The sequence below is a fragment of the Ascidiella aspersa genome, chromosome 2 (assembly GCF_963924565.1).
Source record: "Ascidiella aspersa chromosome 2, kaAscAspe10.2, whole genome shotgun sequence".
In the NCBI taxonomy this organism is placed as follows: Eukaryota; Metazoa; Chordata; class Ascidiacea; order Phlebobranchia; family Ascidiidae; genus Ascidiella; species Ascidiella aspersa.
The window spans coordinates 15278184-15297437 of NC_139448.1; the positions used below are offsets into that span (position 1 = coordinate 15278184).

A 19254-nucleotide genomic window follows, 5' to 3' on the forward strand; every position below is an offset into this window, starting at 1 on the left:
GTAATTTATATTAAAGTTAAGTAACTTTTATGGTAAACAATATCAACAATGCATATTTCGGAAACTGTAAGCGTTTTTAAGTTTAAAAATACATCAATTTGGAAGCGAAAGACTTAAACGAGTTACTAATACGCCTTATAGTGCATTATATCTCTTTTTTCTAGTGCATTACATGCTTTCAATTAAGGTTGCCGGCTAAAACAACCTTAAAAAACATTAAACCAATACTGCATTAGTGACGTGTAGCGTTTTACAGTTAGATAATGAAGCATTTTTCTTTGAAATACATTTTAAAACTGTAATAAACATTAACTTAAACACTAAAATGTGGAATAATATCGGACAACATCTTGAATATATACAACTGTAAAAAAATAATAAAATAAATTTGTCAGTATTTCAATTGCACATTTAAATTATACTTTATGTTAATCTGCCTAAGAAACTGTTGAAGCAAAAAGCTGAAACATTGTTAGTCGTAAACCAATGTTTCTCAACCTTTTATCGTCGTAATATAAAGGTATACCAGCGACGCTTTGGCGACCCAATTCTCTTTACTAAATTTTTTTAGGTGAGCCAAACATAGTTTTTATCTATAAGTTTGAGCCATGTACTCGTACGTCTTTAATCATAAACTTAAATTTGGATATAAATTTTGCTTAGAAACAATCTCAATAAATCTAACCATATAATATATACCAGCGCAGTCAGCAATCGTATTTTGGGTCGCGAGCCCAGGGTTGACAATTACAGATGTAAAAGGTTGAAAAAACTGACATGAGTAAACTGAAATTAAACATATTTTATACAAATCGCCAATGTATATTAACGACAGCAGTAAATACTGCAAAGCATATAATCCTCAAGCAAAACAAGATATGTCAACATAAGTATACAGTAAAACCTAATTAGTCTGTGCTTACTAGAAATGGCAAGTTAGGATGTTTTTGTTGCAACAAACAGGTTAAAGCACGACGTTACAAAACACATGTATGGTACCGTTAATAGTTACTGTATCAAACGATGTCCAAAAGCACCACAAATGTTTTTTGCAATATCTAGTTTAGAGGCTAAAATACAAGTAATTACTACACAATTTTGTCAAACTTAGATAAAATTCTGGCCACAATGCTTTTATCAAATTGTGCAACATTTCGCAGCTCAACATCTGGTTGTTCTTCTTCGTCTTGGATCCGATGCAACAGGGTGATTATTTCCGAAGAACGATGCATGGTTTCATGGTAAATAGAATTAGTCAGTATGTTCAAAAGAAGATCCAAGTATTCCGTCCGTAACTAGAAAAAGACAACAGCTTAATTTGAGTATCTTACAAAGAGTACTTCGCACACATATTTTAAACAGTAAAATGCAATGAAAATATATATTTGAATGTCTTTTTTTTAATGGGATCAACTTGTTTTTTTAATATGGTCAAAAGAGCCACACACCTTAAATATCGTCAGAAATAAAAATCACTCCGTTTCCTTGCCCCTCTCACACAGGTCATTTATGCTGCATTACGCTGTAAAGCAGCTGCAATCTATTGATTTAAAACTACAGAAGAATCCTACAAATCCTAGTCGAACCGGTTATATTCAGCTTAATAGGCAAAACGAGATTGGGAATGTTAACTCTGAAAAACTGTACAACATGAACTAATGTGTCTCGCTATGTTTAACAAATTTATGGCTTTTTAAACTAATGTAGATGTAAAAATCCTGGATCCTTGTCATTTTAGGACAAACACCCTTTTTTAAGAATTTAAACCCTTTAAAACACAATAGACCTTGGTTGCACGAATTTCAATAAAAATATAAATATCACAAGCTCAATGACCCTCTAAAAACCACATATGTAAACATTTAACAAAGTCACCTTATTCCCTGCAGATAAGTCAGCAACATTTCGTACAATGATATCAATCAGCACCAGAAGGTCGTTGGTGTATAGAAACGACTGAGCTGTTTCTTTCAGCGAAAAAATATCTTGTAAAAACTTTAAAGTTGAATGCGGGGGCGCTTGACTGTCATCTTGGTCACCCAATTGCTCAACGACAGGAACAGGATCATCTGAAGTAGCATGTAAGGCTTGAGATTTTTGTTAACATAAATATTATGGCATTAAAAAGGGTCAACATTTGTGATTTTTGCTAAAAATTTTTACAGTAAGTTTATTACAATACAAGGGAGCATCAGGTAGAGTGTGATACATGAAATGAACTTTATAATTCAGTTCTAGTTTTAACCCTAAAAATCGTTGTTTGTTTTTCTCAGTTATGCCCCATGTAAATCTGTTTTTTCCTACCTAAAAACTAAAGCGAATGTATTTTACATTAGTTGTAATTGTAAGGCATAAGTTTTAAAGCCACATTGCAAAATGGGAGAAAGTTTGCTTAAAGTCAGACTAGATCAACACATTAATAAAATAGGTAATAAATTGGTCTGCATTAATTTAACGTGAAGTATTTTAATCAAGTGCAAAAGAGTTTGAATTCACAAATCAACTGCCTCATAATTATTGTAACCACGGTGAATAATCATCACATAAAATAAATTTTACTTGTTAATTTACACACCTCCTCTGTTAAACACCAGCATAATACATTCACTTAAACGGGTACAAGCTGGTCTTTCTGAGATCACTTTAAGAAGCAGGTTGTCAGCTGGGACTGAAAAAAAGATAATTGATGAGTGTACTGAAATATGACATAATGTAATACAACTTTCTATAGGTGTATCTAAAATTACTACAACAGGAGTTTTAAAATAAAATTAGTAAATTTATATTACTGATTTAGGCATTTTTTTGACTTTTTACTTTGGGCTGCAACATTTTTTAAGTATATATAATCATAAAAGACGCTAATAGTAGCATCATTTAAAGTTAAAAAGATTACAATATTTCTAGTCCTTATATGTACAAATTGACAAGCACATGCACCAAATGAGAAACCTTGCTATTATGTACCAACAAAATGTAGGTTAATGGCAAGAAGCAGCCGAACAAAGATGTCTCGCAGACGATCATCTTCATCCTGTGCAATACCTTCCTCGATACATTCAATGATAAAGCTAATGAATTCAGTTCCAATTGTTTCTGAAATTATACAGTTAAAAGCCAACTGAAGTGTTAGACAATGGCTAAAACAAATTTTACATGCTTCATTAGTCATCACATTTTATACACACAAGGGTGACAAGGCTTTAAATAGCTGGACATGAAATGTGAAAGTCCTAGCAATTCAAAAGAAAGAAAAACAAGTCCTATGTAAGGTACAGGAGCTTTGTAACTATTTTAATATCATTTCAAGATATGCTGGCATATATATTACTTTTTACATGTGTATAGAAATGTTGGCACATATATTACTTTTTACATATGTATAGTTACTTTGTAATGATCTTACAGAAACATAAACCTTACCGTAATAGCTTACTGGAACTGGTTCACCAGTTGAAAAAACCATGCTCAATACTAGGGCGACATAGCAAGTTCTTTCCACTTCTAAAAACAAAATTATTATATAAATTCCCCCCCCAATAACAAACAATGCTGAAATACACAAAAATTGGCCAAACATAATAAAGCAATAAAACAAAACAAGGCATTGCAATACAATCTGGCGTGAAAACCTTTTAGAGAAATTAAAATCAAAGCAATAGCAAATACCAGCTGTGTGGTCTTTAATTTCACGTGCAAGTTCATCAGGAAGAACAGAGGAGAGAAGTATGGAGATGCATTTTGGGGAAAACGAACAAATCAACCCCAAAATCTAAGTTGAAAAACATAATTGAAAAACAGGAATGAGATGTATCTCCACTATGTGCTCAACATTATTCAGACCTGTAAAATTTCCATGCGGATTTCAGTTCTTGGTTCCATTTGATAATAAGAAGCAAGTGTCAGGATTGGAGTGTATTGATCATAAGACAACGATTGAATGCAATCTTTTCTTTCTGTGTTAGACTAAAAATAACACATTGTTTATTTTAGAAATTTTAATATATTAATACATGTTGTGTGTTTATTTATATAGTATATATATATATATATATACGATTTATGTGTATATTATACATAGTCATAAATGTGTAAAATGAATCGGTAGCTTTAATTCTGTTTATGCTTACAGATCAGTAAGTACAGGAAGTAATAAGTAATCTGGGAATTTCCACACTACCAAAAAATTCATGCGCGCAAATCACCAGTCTTTTTCAACATATTGTAAAAAGACAATGAGTACATAAGAATATCTTGTTTCATCCTGCCTTTAATTACTTTTGTCAAACCACTAGTTTAAATAACAAAATAATACTAAACTTTCTCCAAAAATTATCACAGCCCTATAATTATAAATTTTGATTCATAAGATAGTATGTTCACTGTTAAGTAAAAAAAAATTATTACAAGAATTTTCAATGCCAACTTAAGGCTGGTTTTGCCGCAAAGAGATGCTCCCATCTAGGAATTATTCTACTTAATGAAACCCGCTGGCGGCATCGGGCCAGTCAAGCATTTAACCCACCTTTGGGCCTTAACGCCTTTTCTTTACGATACTAATGCTGTTATAATACTAATTCTGATTTTTTTTCCTTCTAATACGATTCTAATTCTAATTTTTTATTAAACCAAACAACCACGAAGTATATTCAAACAAAAGTTAATGTGTTTTGAATATAAAAATACATTTAAATGTTTTTGAATTTTTTCCAGGTTTTTACGTACAGTTTGGCTTTAAATACAAATTTTAATGTGGCAACACTGCTACGGGCCGATGATTGCCGACCACTAACATATAACATATACTTACCAAACCTTGTTACTTTTAGCCTTAATTAATGTTTTGACTAAATATAGTTTGAGCAGCTTGATAAAAGTGGTTTATAATCAGTCATTGTACAAGTTTTGTACAGACCTACCAAAATGGTTAAGATCTCTCCCAGAAGGTTAGTTATTGTGCCCTTATCATCAGCAATAGCCCAATTTCTTTGTTGGGCATCATCTTTTATCTCAGCTAGGTTGGCAAATGCAAGACCAAGTGATTCAACGGCAGGGTCTGGGGCCTAGTATTTTTGAAAAAAAGAAACATTTAAACTGCAAATACAATAATTATAAATAAAATTAATTGTTTTCAAATTCACTAAATTGTAATAATTCTTTAACCTCGTAATCCGGAAATGTTTCAATTATACTTTCCATTGTTTTTGATAAAGTGGGAATACGCTCTCCGACTTTTGTGAAACAGATCTTCAATATTTGTCTAAAACAAAAAAAAAAATTAAAAAATCATTGCAATAAAAAGCAAACAAAATCATCTTTAAAACATAACATACTACATGGTAAATTGGTACCAAACATTTTAAATACAAATCATGTGTTAAATTATTTTGGTGGCTTGTGAAAAATCTGTTAGTTTCGAGACCTTAGTTTAGCATTAGAAAGCTGGGAATATTCGGCCACAGCATCCATCAGGTCATGCCCCAGATCTGCAGGAATGTGTAGTTGACTGTTAATGTTTGCCGTGGGCTCGTCAATTGTTTTACTGTGTGGCTCTGTAGATGCAATTGCTGGAATGTGCTTTTCAACTGGGGGTGATGCAGTTTCACTTTTGGGTAGATTTTTTTCGACTGGAGGTGGTGGAGCAGGAGCTGATGATTTCAACTTTTGAGAATGAGTTCTAGTTGGTGGGGGTGGTGCTGGAGCTAAAGCACAACAAAAAATTGGGGTGAAAAGTCAATCCAAACCTGACAACAAACAAACTGCCTGGATCCATAGAAAATGGCTGTTAAAATTGTAAGTTTAACCCTGCTTACTTTGCCCATGGGGCACTGCACTTGTGTAAATATTTATCTCATTTTTGTCTCAAACGTGTAAACAAGATAAAAACATTACTACCTTAATAAAATATAATACTTATATTCATTAGTAACAAGTGTTTGGATACCAGAGCAGCCAAAATTTGGTATAAGCCAAGTATTACAATCCATTTGGGAATTATAAAAATATAACATTGTCAGGCAGCAAAAGCCCTATTAAAATCTGCACATAGAAATCTAAAAAGTTCATGAACGTTGGAGAATCATTTAAACGTTTGAAAAATATATACATTTTATTACTCTGAATAACAGGATATTTTATGGGGGGTTTAATTTCGACCAATTTTTGTTTTTTAAGTGCCTAAAAATAGAAATAAATTAAAAATATTTTTCAATTACATCGACAAATTGTAGGTTTGCTTAACAGGAAAATGTTGCACTATCGTATAAGAATTAAGTTAGAGAAGAAAAAATATAGAAATGGGGGTGATTCAAATAAACATCCTTAGGAAAATAATTAGAAATTAGTCAGACAATATTTACATTTAAATGTACTTTTTTTACAAAGTCCATGGGCAACATATCTTGTAAATCCGCAACTATATATGGACACCCACAAATAACATCCATTGGAAGAATACTGTATAACCTAAGACCACTATGGTAAAATATAACAGCACTGCACTATGCCAACCGGGCAAAATAAAGTAGCACAATGCTATACCCCTGGCAAGGCATACAACAATCACGCACCCAGTCTAGTTTCACTTTGAAATTAACATAACTAGGTCTGCCAGATCCTGAAATACATACATCAAAATAAAAAAGATTGAAAACATTAAAACAGTTAGCTATATATATAAAAGTACTTCTTCCTGAAGACACCTTTCCCTCCAGTTGACCAGGAGGAAGGGGAGCTTTTCTTTTTCCAGTGTCATTTTCTTGTGCTTGAATTGATGACACAATACCTTGCTTGTGAGTTAATAATTTTCTGAAATTGAGTAAAATTTTTTAAATAAATTATTTATGATAAAGAGAGGGGTAAAATTAGCAATTCCCTAAAATATTCTCTAATTAAATCTTTTTTTTAACCATAACAAGCTAATAACCTGGTCTAACAGCTAACTGAGGTAAGAGTGCAGTTGGTTAAGGGGCAAGCAAGCAACCAAAATAAGTATAATTAGGTAGTGTGGTCTTAAATTCTTAATAAATGTGTTTTTTATTATTAATTTAAATTATTTTATTTTTAATACCAAAAACTCTTACTTTAATAATGACTTTTGATCTGTTGTAAGCTGTCCATTTCTTGCAGTAGATTTAACAGCGAAAATTGCTCTATCCACTGATTGAATCACAGTATCATTAGAATTTATCTAAATCAAAAATTACATACATTAAAATCGATGTTGATAAAACAAGCACTGAAGAAAACGCAAAGTTGTTCAAACCTAAAGCAAAATTATCTAATGATTACCTGTGAGTAAGATTCAATGTAGGATTTTGGTACATAGCCCACTGTTCCAAAGGAATTTGCTGCTAACCACCATGAGCCGTTGGTTTTTTCAAGGACACATAAAACGTCATCTTGTTGGAAAGACAGGGTATGGCTGCTTGACTCTGCATTGTAACTGTGTATAGCCTTGTGCATCACAATATAATTGTATCAATTTTGAAATTAGAATTGACTTCCAAAATTCTGAACAAAAAACATTTTTTTATTAAAAAAAAAACATTTGGGGTGCTGAATTTAAGCAGAAATGCAACAGAAGACATAAAAGTTTGTTTTCTTATATAAAATATTTCATTATCACTATATTTATATATTTCGAGCTATAAACAAAATTTAAAGTTGACAATACAACTTTTTATAAATAAAGCAACTTAAACTTATATAAGACTTTTTACATAAACTTTATTTTTACTTCAAAGATATATAGGTTTGTTTTAACTAAGTTACTAATAACTAGAATACAATAGCAAATTTGCAACAAAAGTAGTAAGGTTGTTCAAGAAAAAATGGATTTAAATTTTGATTTAGATTGATTTGCAACATTTATACAGCAACCAAGGCATTCCCTAGATCAGTTGTTCCTAACCTTTTTCCTAAACAACCCCCAAATTTTGGAATAACCAAATTACAGTTATATATTATTTTAGAAAAAGTTCACATTTCTTGGCAGATTGTTTTAAACCTTGGCAAGATGTCCATTTACATAAAAAGCACAGAAACACATAACTAACGTAACAGTTTAAGCTGCCATTCGTGTCATAACAACTTTTTTAACCCAAAGAAAAAAATTGTTATGTGCTTTAGACAAAACAATTAAAAGTTGACTGTCATAAACTCATAAAATAATTAAAAGTACTTTTCATGTATGTTTTTATACATCTTGTTTGCCTTTGAATTGTTAAAGTGGTGAAAATGTTTAAATATTGTTACATTGAGTTATGCTGCAAAATTGGTCTTTGGTTGTTGAACAGCAACATACCTAGTATATATGTATGTAAGACAAAACCATTAGACTTGAGCTTTAGCCATTAATTAAAAGTAAACCAGACTGATTTGCTATGCAAATGTTATAAACACAATTGTTAGACTGGTGGCGATTCATGCTTCTTTTACTACTGCTACATTTTTAGTCTATATATTTTTTTGTTTTTTTTCTTGTCAATTTTTTATATGACAAATAGTGAAGAGCAAACTCCCTGACAACCGCTTGGAATCCCCATGTTCAAACAATACGCTTTTTTGCAGTAACGAAACAAGTTGTCACAACTGCAATTACAAGGAAGAAATAAAAATTGGAGAATAAATATAATAATAATGCTTGACCCACCCCAACCCAAACAATGTAAGCAATTTTAACCACCGAACGTTGACTAGACCAGCACCAAAGATTCTTATAAATATCTCTCTCCAAACAAATGGTACATTTTTAAAGACATGTCGCCCCAAGCCTTTAAAACATCGGCTTAGTTTAATAGGTTACATTACAACAAATAATAAAACCCCGTTTAAACAATGTGGAAATTTAGCGACTAGTATGCTTTGCAGACAGCTGCACAAAGTCATTTGATGAGGTCATTACCTATTTGTAAAGTATTTTATGGCCGCAAGGGAAGAGAGGTATTCGTAACAAATTGTTAACCAGAATATAAGAGATAACCTTAATGTGCGGTTGAATAATAATTTTTGCCAACTGGTATAACATGACGTTGCAAAACAATTAAAAAAAGAAATGCAATTTATGCTACAAAAAACAGTTCAAGGAAAAAAAGCAGACTTTTAAAAGGGGCTTGGGATTTACAGAGAAAAGAGGTGTACTAATCTATTTCTTACTTACTTTACAATTCTCATAAAGACAAAAAATGGCGCCATATGACTCAACTCAACAGAGGGCGACTTCGAACTTTGGTCTGCGGTAGGTTTGGCTTCCTGAAGGTTCATGCTCCGTTTTTGCGTGTTTCGAATTCGATGTAAAAACAAAGATGTAGTTTTTAGTGACAGTCATATTATATGTTGTTTTAATTCGATATATCGGTAACACTTGCTATTTAATCTTACATGTTATGAAGCTATATAGTGTTGTTGAACAGTTTAAAATATATGTTTTAAGATACGTTAACGCCAAAAAACTGAGCCAACTGCAATTTTTAGCAAAGCACTCGCCTGCCACCTTTTAATCAGCTTTACTTTTAGAAAAATTTTAGGGAATAGTAAATTTATAATATAATGAAAGTGTTAGATATGTGTAAATTACTGTTGAATTTTTCCTAAAAATCATATTGATTTTGTCCCAACTGATATTTAGATTTTTTAACAAACAAATGGTTAAGACCTCCTTAAGAAGATAGCATGTTGCCTTGCTCTCTTGAGTGATAAAATGTATAATAATTTTGCAGAAATATGAACTGAAGTTTGAAAGTTTAATACCTTGAAAAAAATGGAAAAACATGACAATTTATGACTCATTGTGGAAAAGGACAAGTTCACTCGCATTTTTTTTTCAGACTGAATCTTTTACTCAAAAAGAAATTATCAAGCTTATTTTTCATTCGGCATAAAGCATGGTTCAGTTTGGCACTAAGATTTGAATGACTTTGATAATAAATCCCTATCTTTGAAATAAAGTGCAATATAACAGAGTGCAGAAATTGGCTCTGGTCAGGAATCTTACCACATTTTTTTTTAGTACTCCAGTTGAAATTGCCAGGAAGGCATAAACATGTAATAATAAATATAACAATAACACCCACCCAAACGCTAACCCTAACCCAAATATTGCTAGCAATATAAACCCCGAGCAAAAATGTGGTAGCTTTCTAGATCAGCGCCCAGAAATTTTCAGCCATGTATACCGAATGAATATTTCCATTAAATAGGCTTATAGTTTTAGGTACGCATAAGACTTCCTGCCATGTGGTTAGTATTTTAGATTTTCAAGGTTTAGTAAACTTTATCTGTTTAATTGATGTTTGTTGTTAAGGTGCGTCAATAGATTTTACAATATTATCATTTTATTTTTGCACTATGTCTAACAAATGCTTTATCATTGTACTAGTAAGATTTTATGTGCATAGTTTTATATGTAAAGTTTGGTACATATGCTTGTTATGAAATATATTTGTGAAAATGTCTTCAATTAGGTATTTGAACTGAGTGCAATACTCTGCAATCAAATCTGGAACAGTGCTATTTGTTTTTAGTAGAAATTTAAAAACAAATTAAAAATGACAATAAAGGCGTTTTTATAGAAGCCAGTTTGCAAAAACACTAAGGCACCTTCATGCTATTATTTGTAAAAACTTAAAAAAGCATAATTGTCAAATGTTAACAAATACATGTTGATTGTGTTGCCTACTTTATTTAAATGTTAGTGCCGTCCTGGCCCCTAACAGTACCTGTAGATTTTAAACTGTTAAAAGAGCTATTTTGTCTGTCTTACTGTTTTACTATCACTTAATGATAATCATCCAACATAAAATGTTTTATAGCAAATTCTGTTTTTATGGCAAATAGATTAGTTTGACTGATGCAATGTGAGAGTCTGTCATGCTACATATTTAATTATATTGTCATTCATTGTTATGAATGTTTAAACAGAAATAATTTCCATGAATAGAAAATAATAAATATTGCATAAAAATAGCCCTTTTTATCTTATTGGATGAAAGATAAGTTTGCTGGTTTGTGCCAGAAAACATTGATGTTATTTTACACTACATCATTTTCTTTGGTTTTATTCAATAATATAGGATTTAAGTAATACTGAATAACAGAGGGATTTGGTGATACTCCCAGTACTATATATAATAAACTGTTCTTAGTTTATTTCTTCCATGTAACCAATAACACTAATTTTGTTTGCTTGGGCATCTTGTAAAGATGTTATCACTTAAAATAGTTTTGAATCGTTATTCTTTTATTGTATAATTTAAAAAAAAAATATTGTGTATGGCATTTAGTTTTGATAGTTTCCAAATATCTTACCTACCCCTAATTATAATGGTTATTTTGTAACTTTATCCTAGTTTGAAGACACATAAAATAAATTAGAGGGTGTTTATCAAAAAGTTTAAGCTTTAATTCAACCAATGTATTGTGTTGCTAATTACCATTTTTTTTTAAAATATTTTACTTACTCAAAGTAGTTCTTATGTTCTTAGAATTGCATGGGTCCTATTAAATCTGCTCATGTGTTTTAGGAATGTGGTTCATTGCTTTTTTTGTTTGGGCATAACTGTGTTTCAGATTAAACCTAGTGATGAAAATATATAAATAAACAAGAAAACTGAGGGAATAAAAAACAAAATAACAACTAAAAAGGTGTACAAAAGTATCTTGTTGTATACATGGTTTATAAAATACATCAGTTTATTAAGGAAGTAAATTTATATGTTGTAAAAAACGTAAATGTAATGAACTTATTCAAGGAAAAAGTCATGTTGTATTACTAATCAATCATAATCTGTTTTTAGGTATTTAAGTAACATTTTTAATAAATTTGTTTTGTAAACTCGTTTTACAACAATCAAATCAACAATCCTTAGTTTTAAACTCCTATTTTTTAGTAGTAAAAATATTGTTTTCTACCCCTTTATTATTGTGCTAACTTCTCTTAGTAAAGTTAACCACAAAAATCAGAATTTTGCTGTTGGTATTGGATACAAATGACATTTATTCAAAGAAAATCTTTTTTTGGTTTCGACCACAAACATTTGCTACTTTATCAAGAATTAATGAATTACTAATGGTAACTTTTATTCTAGGAATAGCCCCTGGAAACAGTTTTACTTACATTGTGTCACAGAACAACATAATGTTAGCGATTTTATACATCATCTAATGCTTAATTTAATCACTGAGCCAGATGCCACAAATGGCAGGCCAATCAAACATAGGAATATTGTACTGTTGAAATGAGTAAACCTCAAAGTTCAGGAAATGGTGTTCTCATGTGTATGTTCGAGCAGCTTCCTATAACTGCAGCCAGCGCTGATCCAAAGATTGTTTTCTATGTTATCATGCAGGATATGGCTTTCCTTGACTGTATTAGAGGTTTGGGTGAAAGGTATCCTTATGCAATGGGTTTTTTAGGTTTATGTTTTACTAGAAGATGAATAATTATGTTTATGGATGTTTTCTTGCAGCACTATTTGGCTATAAGCCTATTCATACTTAACTTGCTTTAAATTGCTAAACAATTTTTACTATAAATATTTGTAGAAAATTGACAAGTATTTTTGTAAGTGTGATCAAAAGTTAATATGGCTGGTGGTCGGCCACTCGTCGCTTTGCTGGATGGCAGAGATTGCAGTATTGAGATGCCGATACTTAAGGACGTTGCAACCGTTGCATTTTGTGATGCGCAGTCCACTCAAGAAATTCATGAAAAGGTTTGCAGCTTTTAATGTTTATTCATGCCGATAACTCTAAACTATAGCAATGAATCTTGAGTTTTTTTCTTCCAAAGTATAATTACATGCTTAAAAAACATGTCACCCAATAGGTCGGGAAAAATTATTCCACCTGTTTTTTCAATCTTTAAGCATAAACATTTCAACGAGTTAATATATATATATTTACCGGTTTAGTGGCTAAACACATTTGCATTGGTGTGGAATGGTTTGCCAAGCAACTTTCATATTAATGTTAAATAATATGTTTAAAAAATCATATTAATGTTTATTCTTTATTGCATTTTCAAAATAATTTGATAAAATGCCATGTGATGTAATATATAGTGCTATGTCAATTGTTACTATGCTATTTGTTTAAGGTGTTAAATGAAGCAGTTGGAGCCCTTTTGTATCATAGCATTACTCTGACCAGAGAGGACCTAGAAAAATTTAAAGCACTAAAGATTGTTGTTCGAATTGGTGCTGGATTTGACAACATTGACATCAAAGCAGCTGCTGAAATGGGTATAAATTTGAGAGTTAAAAGTATATATTGTTTTTTAGGTACTTTCACATAAAGATAAATTAGGCTAGGTCATAAACAGTTTTATGGATAGATATTTTTTTATTTGTTTATCATCTATAACCTTCATATATCTTCCTGTAGGTAGTTTGGACATCTCTTTGTATTACGTTGTACATTTTTAGATGTTGCCGTTTGTAATGTGCCTTCTGCATCAGTGGAAGAGGTGGCGGACACAACATTGGCACACATTTTAAACTTGTATAGACGAACAGTGTGGCTACATATGGCAGTAAAAGAAGGCAGTCGGCCACAAAGTGCTGAAAATGTTCGTGAGCTTGCTGCAGGTGCAACTAGAATCCGTGGAGATACATTAGGAATTATTGGATTGGGTATGTACGAGTTGATATGTAGTTTAAATTGTTGTCGATCAACATAATAACGCTTTTTTGTTTCTGCTATTGACCATAAATGTTAATCTAGAGTTAAAATATATGTACACATATTCTTGTATGTAATGTATAAACCTTGATCATTTATTTGCATTTTATAATAAAAATTAACTATAACTTTTTTTTAATTTCAATTTTGAAATTTACTGTGAATCTGCTTGACATTGTTATATTGCACATTTCATCCTAACATTACAGGAAGAATCGGCACAGCAGTTGCGCAAAGAGCAAAAGTGTTTGGATTTAACATTCTCTTTTATGACCCATACTTATCAGAAGGAATAGGAAAAGCTTTAGGATTTTCAAGAGTTGGGACTTTGCAGGTAAAGCAAGATTTAAATTAACCCTAAATCTTATACAATGAAACATATGTACACACATATGAGTGTTCTGAGCTATGCAGGCTCAGAAGAAGCTGCTTTTTGACTAACGATTACGACAATGGCTTTCAGTGTACTATTGATATGTAAGCCGTAATCATTGGTCAAAAAGCAGCTTCAGAAGAGCTAGATCTCAGTTGTTAACACTCATATGTGTGTACATATGTTTCATTGTATGAATGATATGGTTCAGAGGATCCGCTTCAATATGAAGTTGCTTGTACTAACAGAGTGAGCAAGCATTGGCGTATGGTTGTTTCTCGACTCGTTCCCTTCTGAGCCTGCATAGCTCAGTTGGTAGAGCGACGGTCCCGGCTTGACCGGAGGTCGTGAGTTCGAACCTCACTGCAGGCTAGTTGTTTTTCTAGTCTGCCCTGCTTGCATCAATGATCGACAGATTCGGTGAGTCTGCAATGGCTTTCAATCCTAAATCTTGTTAGATATTTTTTGTTTCTACATATAAAATTGTCTATTTATATTTTTTCTGTTATTGCTAAAATGATTTGATTTGTTATTATTGTAAACGTGACTTATGTAAACACAATCTAACTGCATTTTTAAGCTAGTTTCCAACACAATATAACTATGTTACACACTATTTGCTTACTACCAACTGTTTTAAGTACGAACAATAAAGTTACATATTAAACATTATGTGCATTTTTTATCCTATGTTGAAAGTAAAAGAGTATTCAAGTAACAATATCAAACATAACTCCTGTCTATTTCTATTTAGGATCTTCTTTATCAAAGTGACTGTGTTACTTTGCACTGCAATCTGAATGAGCACAACCACCACCTTATCAATGACTCCACCATTAAGCAAATGAGGCAGGGAGCCTTTTTGGTTAATACTTCCCGAGGTGCCTTGGTGGATGAAATGGCTTTGTCTATTGCATTAAAGGAGGGTAGACTTCGAGGAGCAGCTCTTGATGTACAGGTAAGTAAAACTTTAAGTTTTTTGCATGTGTAAAATCTGCAGACAAAGCTTATCTTCACACCGGCAATCTTGTATCATAACACAAATTATACTGTTTAGGCAAATGAACCTTTCTCATATGCAACATCGCCACTCCGAGATGCACCAAATTTGATCATTACCCCACATAGTGCATGGTACAGTGAACAAAGCTGTACTGAACTGAGAGAGGCTGCTGCAGCAGAAATTAGAAGAGGGATAACAGGTTAACATTGAAAATCTTTATATTTAAAAGAGGTAGAACACACAACCTAATTAATGTTCCTGCTAATATAATTTTATTATAGAATTTTGATTACAAATAAAACATTAAGTATCACAACCTGAAATTCCTAATGGTAAAAATAAAATACTATCAGCGCTAGAAAACATACTATGAGTTAAACATGAAGTAATGATGTTAGTTCTTAATCTTGTACAACGTTTTTCAATAGTGACAGTCTGTGTGCATTTTCTACATCTCTTTAAAGTGATTTTGTGTGGTGTTTTTTCTTAATACGACTCATTTTAAACAAGGCAAACACAATTGTGACGCCTTCTATTCGCCGGTTACAACTCCACGGTTTCTGGGTCAGTAGCTGTGGTTTGTAGAATTATAGTAACTGTGCGAGCACCATACTACAGCACTGTGCGGCAGTAACCCAAGCCTCTTCCGCTGTGGGCGCCTAATTCGACTTTACGATCGACAGCCCGCCAAGCCAAACGCCGATTTTGCTACACCACTGATTTTGCTACACCATTCGTCTCCACATTGCTGCACCTGCTGGACCGCTTACGTGTGCGCCTCGCGCGTTTTCAGTTCGAACGATTGTAGGGCATCGGTGCCAGCGTTTCGCTAACTTTTCAGAGCCGGAAAGGCGACCTGCTGATTTCGATTAACGCGCGCAATGTGACGCCGCACTTTTTTTAAATGAAAATGGTCGTGATAGGCAGCTTTCCGATTGCCCAACGAGAAGGCGTCATGTCCCTGGGAAAGGCAAAGTTACCAGAGTGAGGCAAATTTGCCAAAAAAGCACGGAATACATCGAGGCACTTTTTGTTGCCTTGATGTTGGTTTTTGACAACAGAGGATTTGTTTCGCTGGTCTGTTATCATGCCCCTGGGCAAAAACTACGCTAACATATATTGGTGATCACTGATCACGGTTTAGTTTTTTCTTTCTATTTCGTGTTCCTATCTCTAATCCGCTTTTAAATAGTTTCGTCTGCGTTGCGTTGAGAAAATAATTTTACTTTCGCATGAATCACTTTGGTAATTTAAGTATACCAGGCCCTTGTCAGTATGCCAGACGAATGCTTCTAACTACGACAGTATTTTTTGTGAAACTAAAGTTGCTGTATGTTGTCGAAACAAACAAATTCCGCTATGACATGGTGGTTTGTGGAAGAAGGTAATGGGGGAAATTAAAAAACATTGAAAAATTGAAACAGTTCAGGTTTTATATCTGACAGTTGCTTTGAATTTTTTAGAATTTTGGAATGTTCACTTCCTAAGTACTTTTTGAAACAAAAATAAATGTAACATAAATACATAATGTTTTTATCGTTATAATTTTATTGTAGCATTTTTTCTAATGACATTCCAATGCTCAAATGATATAACTAAATTCTTTGTTAAAATGTTAATCAAACTTAGTATGAAAATACTAAGTAAGGTTTCGTCCATTTTACTCATCGTTTTTTAAACTGTTGGCTGGCAAAGGATTGAAAGCGGCTGGCCCAGAGGTACATCAACGTCTGAATCACTAAGCTTGTTTCCTGTTTTAACCGCAGGGCGCATCCCGGAAAATCTGCGCAACTGCGTCAACAAGGAATACTTCGGCCAGTCGGTGAACCCGGGCGTCAATCGCCTCGAGCCGCCGCATTGGGGTGGCATCGAGAGCCAGCAGCATCCCGTCCCCAGCCTGCCCACACAACACCCGCCCGCCCCAGTCTCGCACCCGGAAACTAACGGCACCAGCTTCAGGGGCTACCCGGGCCTCCCGCCGGCGGTCGGAAGCATAGCCTCGGTGGTGCCGCCTTCAGTGCCGGACGTGGTCGGGCCGCCAGACAATATTCACCAGCAGCAGCAACAACAACAGCAACAACAACAGCAACAACAACAACAACAGCAACAACAGCAGCAGCGCATGCCGCCGAGCTCAATTCCCAGCTCTCTCGTAATGCCGAGTCAGACCATGGCTCCCGGGCGCGTGTCCTCGGCCTCGCCGATCGTCAACCGTGTCTCGCCCACCGGCATCATCGGCAAGAGCGACGGCGAAGTACCTCACAACGAGTCCTAAGTGATCCCGGCCAGAACTTAACCCCTTACCGCCGCCTGCAAGTCGGAGAAAACCCAAATGTGGACATCGTCGGCGAGTTGTTCCGATGTAATTTTGGTACAACGAAATACACCTTTTTTTCTTTTCTAGCACCTTACTCCTCCCTCTACCCGCATCCGGTGTGAAAATTCAACGCATCAAGTATGGCGACCATCGGTTTTCGCGAGACGTCACTGCAATATTGTTAATATCATCTTTATAAATCATACGTTTATTCGGTTTCTCTTTGGCAATTATGATAGCTATATGTTCATGTAGAAGTAGATCCATCAACGTTTGGACATTTTTATAGCAGCGAGCATAATCTGTGTCAATGTTAATTATTATTTTCAGTTGCTGATGAGTAGTTATTTAAAAAAAAGTCGCTTTGTTGACATGAATCCGTCTCGTGTAAATCATTTAACGCTGCTTTGTGGATATTGCCATGGCAAGAAAAACAAAATCTACCGTTGTAAAACGTTTTTTTTTGTGGTAACAACGATATAGAGTTTTACAGCATGATTTATTATTAATGATATTAAACTTGAATCACTTTGAAAAAACTAGACTCCGCTTATTTAATAAAAACGTTTGTCTGTGAATGCCAATAAAGTTTTGCCATATGTATTTTTTTTTCTTTCCCTAGAAAATCAACTTAAAATATATGGGAAGTTTGTTTTACCTCTATCGTGGCCTCATCATTGTTTAATTTCGTGGCAGTCACATCTGTGCAAAAACGACAGAACGTTGGTACTTCGGAAGTAAGTATCAATCCCGGAAATCCCCTTGTTGAGTTGTTTTACCAAGCTAATTTGAAATCTCATATCATCAAGAATAATTTATTTTACTGCCCAAACTTTTCCTATTCGCGTACAACCAATTTTTATTGTTGAAAAATGTATGATGAAAGGCAAGAAAGTTAACAAATTAAATAACTAATAATAAAATTTTATCATAGAAGTTTATAGCCAATTATGTGCGGCTCGCGAACAACCAGCGACTTAAATTGTGTCCCGCGATGTCGGCTACCTTAACCACCCTGACCTAAAGTATTGTCAACAAGTCCTGTTTCATTTGGTCAAAGTCTAGTGTCGGTTACTCATTGGCGTACTTGGCTTGAAAAAAATATATAATTAAAATCAGCTTTTCAAAATAGTCCTGTTAGGCAAAGGATACAACACTGTCGAACCATCAATTGAAGTCTCATACAGTTTTCTGTTATATGAAGGACTATAGTCGCCGTTTATTTCTTGCAGTAAAGTTTTACTTGTCCGGTGCGTCAACATAAACGCCACAACGTGGGCTCGTCTCAAGTTGCATCCGGTAAAACCGGGGTGCCAAATAAAAATGTCATATTGTCAACCATATGTTGCTGCACTGAATGTTCTTTAAAACACTCGTTTCCCCATTTTTTCTATACTTGGGTTTGTCTGTAAGCTGTTCACTGTACAGTCAGGGTTCACCTCCTGTATTCGAAATTTCGTACATTTATACGATAAAAGAGTGGTGATGAGTCAGATCACTGCATTAGGCAATAAACAACTGGTACAATTGTTAAATAAACAAAAAATGTCAACTGTATCGTCAAACGCACAAGCCTTGGTGGTTGATTACAACTTGGTTGAACCGCATTTACAGCCTAATGGTTTAAAAACGATTATGACCGTTCAACATGCAATCAAAGTGCAATGTTGTGTGAAGTTTTTGAAACGGTAGGCTACAAATGAATAATCGACTATAGCGCGCAACACTTGGCTAAGCATGTCATACATATTTTAAGTAACGAAAATCCGCGAAATTTGTCAATTGGAATAACTCTCAGACGTAAAACTTTAGGTTGTGGCAACAATTGTTCACTTTAGACTTGCTTGACAGCGTAATATTGAGGCAAATTCGTAATCTCGG

The 19254-nt window shown here is 33.6% G+C and overlaps 2 protein-coding genes and 1 non-coding gene across 4 annotated transcripts; 2 read left to right on the top strand and 1 right to left on the bottom strand.

The window, feature by feature from the left end:
* Positions 1 to 295: 295 nt before the first annotated feature.
* LOC146163912 (NCK-interacting protein with SH3 domain-like) lies at positions 296 to 7507 on the bottom strand. 2 transcript variants are annotated; one of them, XM_083382733.1, is made up of 13 exons: positions 7291 to 7507; positions 7083 to 7189; positions 6686 to 6807; positions 5423 to 5702; positions 5164 to 5260; positions 4920 to 5063; positions 3844 to 3966; positions 3670 to 3772; positions 3424 to 3501; positions 2968 to 3096; positions 2576 to 2668; positions 1876 to 2069; positions 296 to 1295 (listed from the first exon to the last, which is right to left on the bottom strand). In XM_083382733.1, the coding sequence occupies exons 1-13, from the start codon at positions 7462 to 7464 to the stop codon at positions 1089 to 1091; spliced, it is 1851 nt and encodes a 616-aa protein (XP_083238859.1). In that variant the 5' UTR covers positions 7465 to 7507; the 3' UTR covers positions 296 to 1088. The 2 variants fall into 2 exon arrangements, with proteins under 2 accessions (XP_083238859.1, XP_083238858.1); XM_083382732.1 differs by having other exon boundaries at positions 3424 to 3504.
* Positions 7508 to 12211: 4704 nt separating this feature from the next.
* Positions 12212 to 18216, top strand: LOC146163913 (C-terminal-binding protein 1-like). Its single transcript, XM_083383060.1, has 7 exons — positions 12212 to 12713; positions 13097 to 13241; positions 13425 to 13631; positions 13890 to 14014; positions 14808 to 15011; positions 15111 to 15255; positions 16823 to 18216. The coding sequence occupies exons 1-7, from the start codon at positions 12585 to 12587 to the stop codon at positions 17329 to 17331; spliced, it is 1464 nt and encodes a 487-aa protein (XP_083239186.1). The 5' UTR covers positions 12212 to 12584; the 3' UTR covers positions 17332 to 18216.
* Positions 14351 to 14425, top strand: Trnaa-ggc (transfer RNA alanine (anticodon GGC)). The gene has a single exon. It is a non-coding gene; the product is annotated as a tRNA-Ala (tRNA).
* Positions 18217 to 19254: the final 1038 nt, after the last annotated feature.

What these genes read in the sequence shown, in the direction of transcription:
- LOC146163912 (XM_083382732.1), bottom strand. Translation starts at nt 7,464, where the DNA reads ATGCACAAGGCTATACACAGTTACAATGCAGAGTCAAGCAGCCATACC. An exon ending in GATCAAAAGTCATTATTAAA is followed by an intron (nt 6,808 to 7,082) that starts GTAAGAGTTTTT and finishes ACTCAATTTCAG; the next exon opens with AAAATTATTAACTCACAAGC. An exon ending in AGTTCCAGTAAGCTATTACG is followed by an intron (nt 3,097 to 3,423) that starts GTAAGGTTTATG and finishes GTATAATTTCAG; the next exon opens with AAACAATTGGAACTGAATTC.
- LOC146163913 (XM_083383060.1), top strand. Translation starts at nt 12,585, where the DNA reads ATGGCTGGTGGTCGGCCACTCGTCGCTTTGCTGGATGGCAGAGATTGC. An exon ending in CAAAGCAGCTGCTGAAATGG is followed by an intron (nt 13,242 to 13,424) that starts GTATAAATTTGA and finishes GTACATTTTTAG; the next exon opens with ATGTTGCCGTTTGTAATGTG. An exon ending in CAAGAGTTGGGACTTTGCAG is followed by an intron (nt 14,015 to 14,807) that starts GTAAAGCAAGAT and finishes ATTTCTATTTAG; the next exon opens with GATCTTCTTTATCAAAGTGA.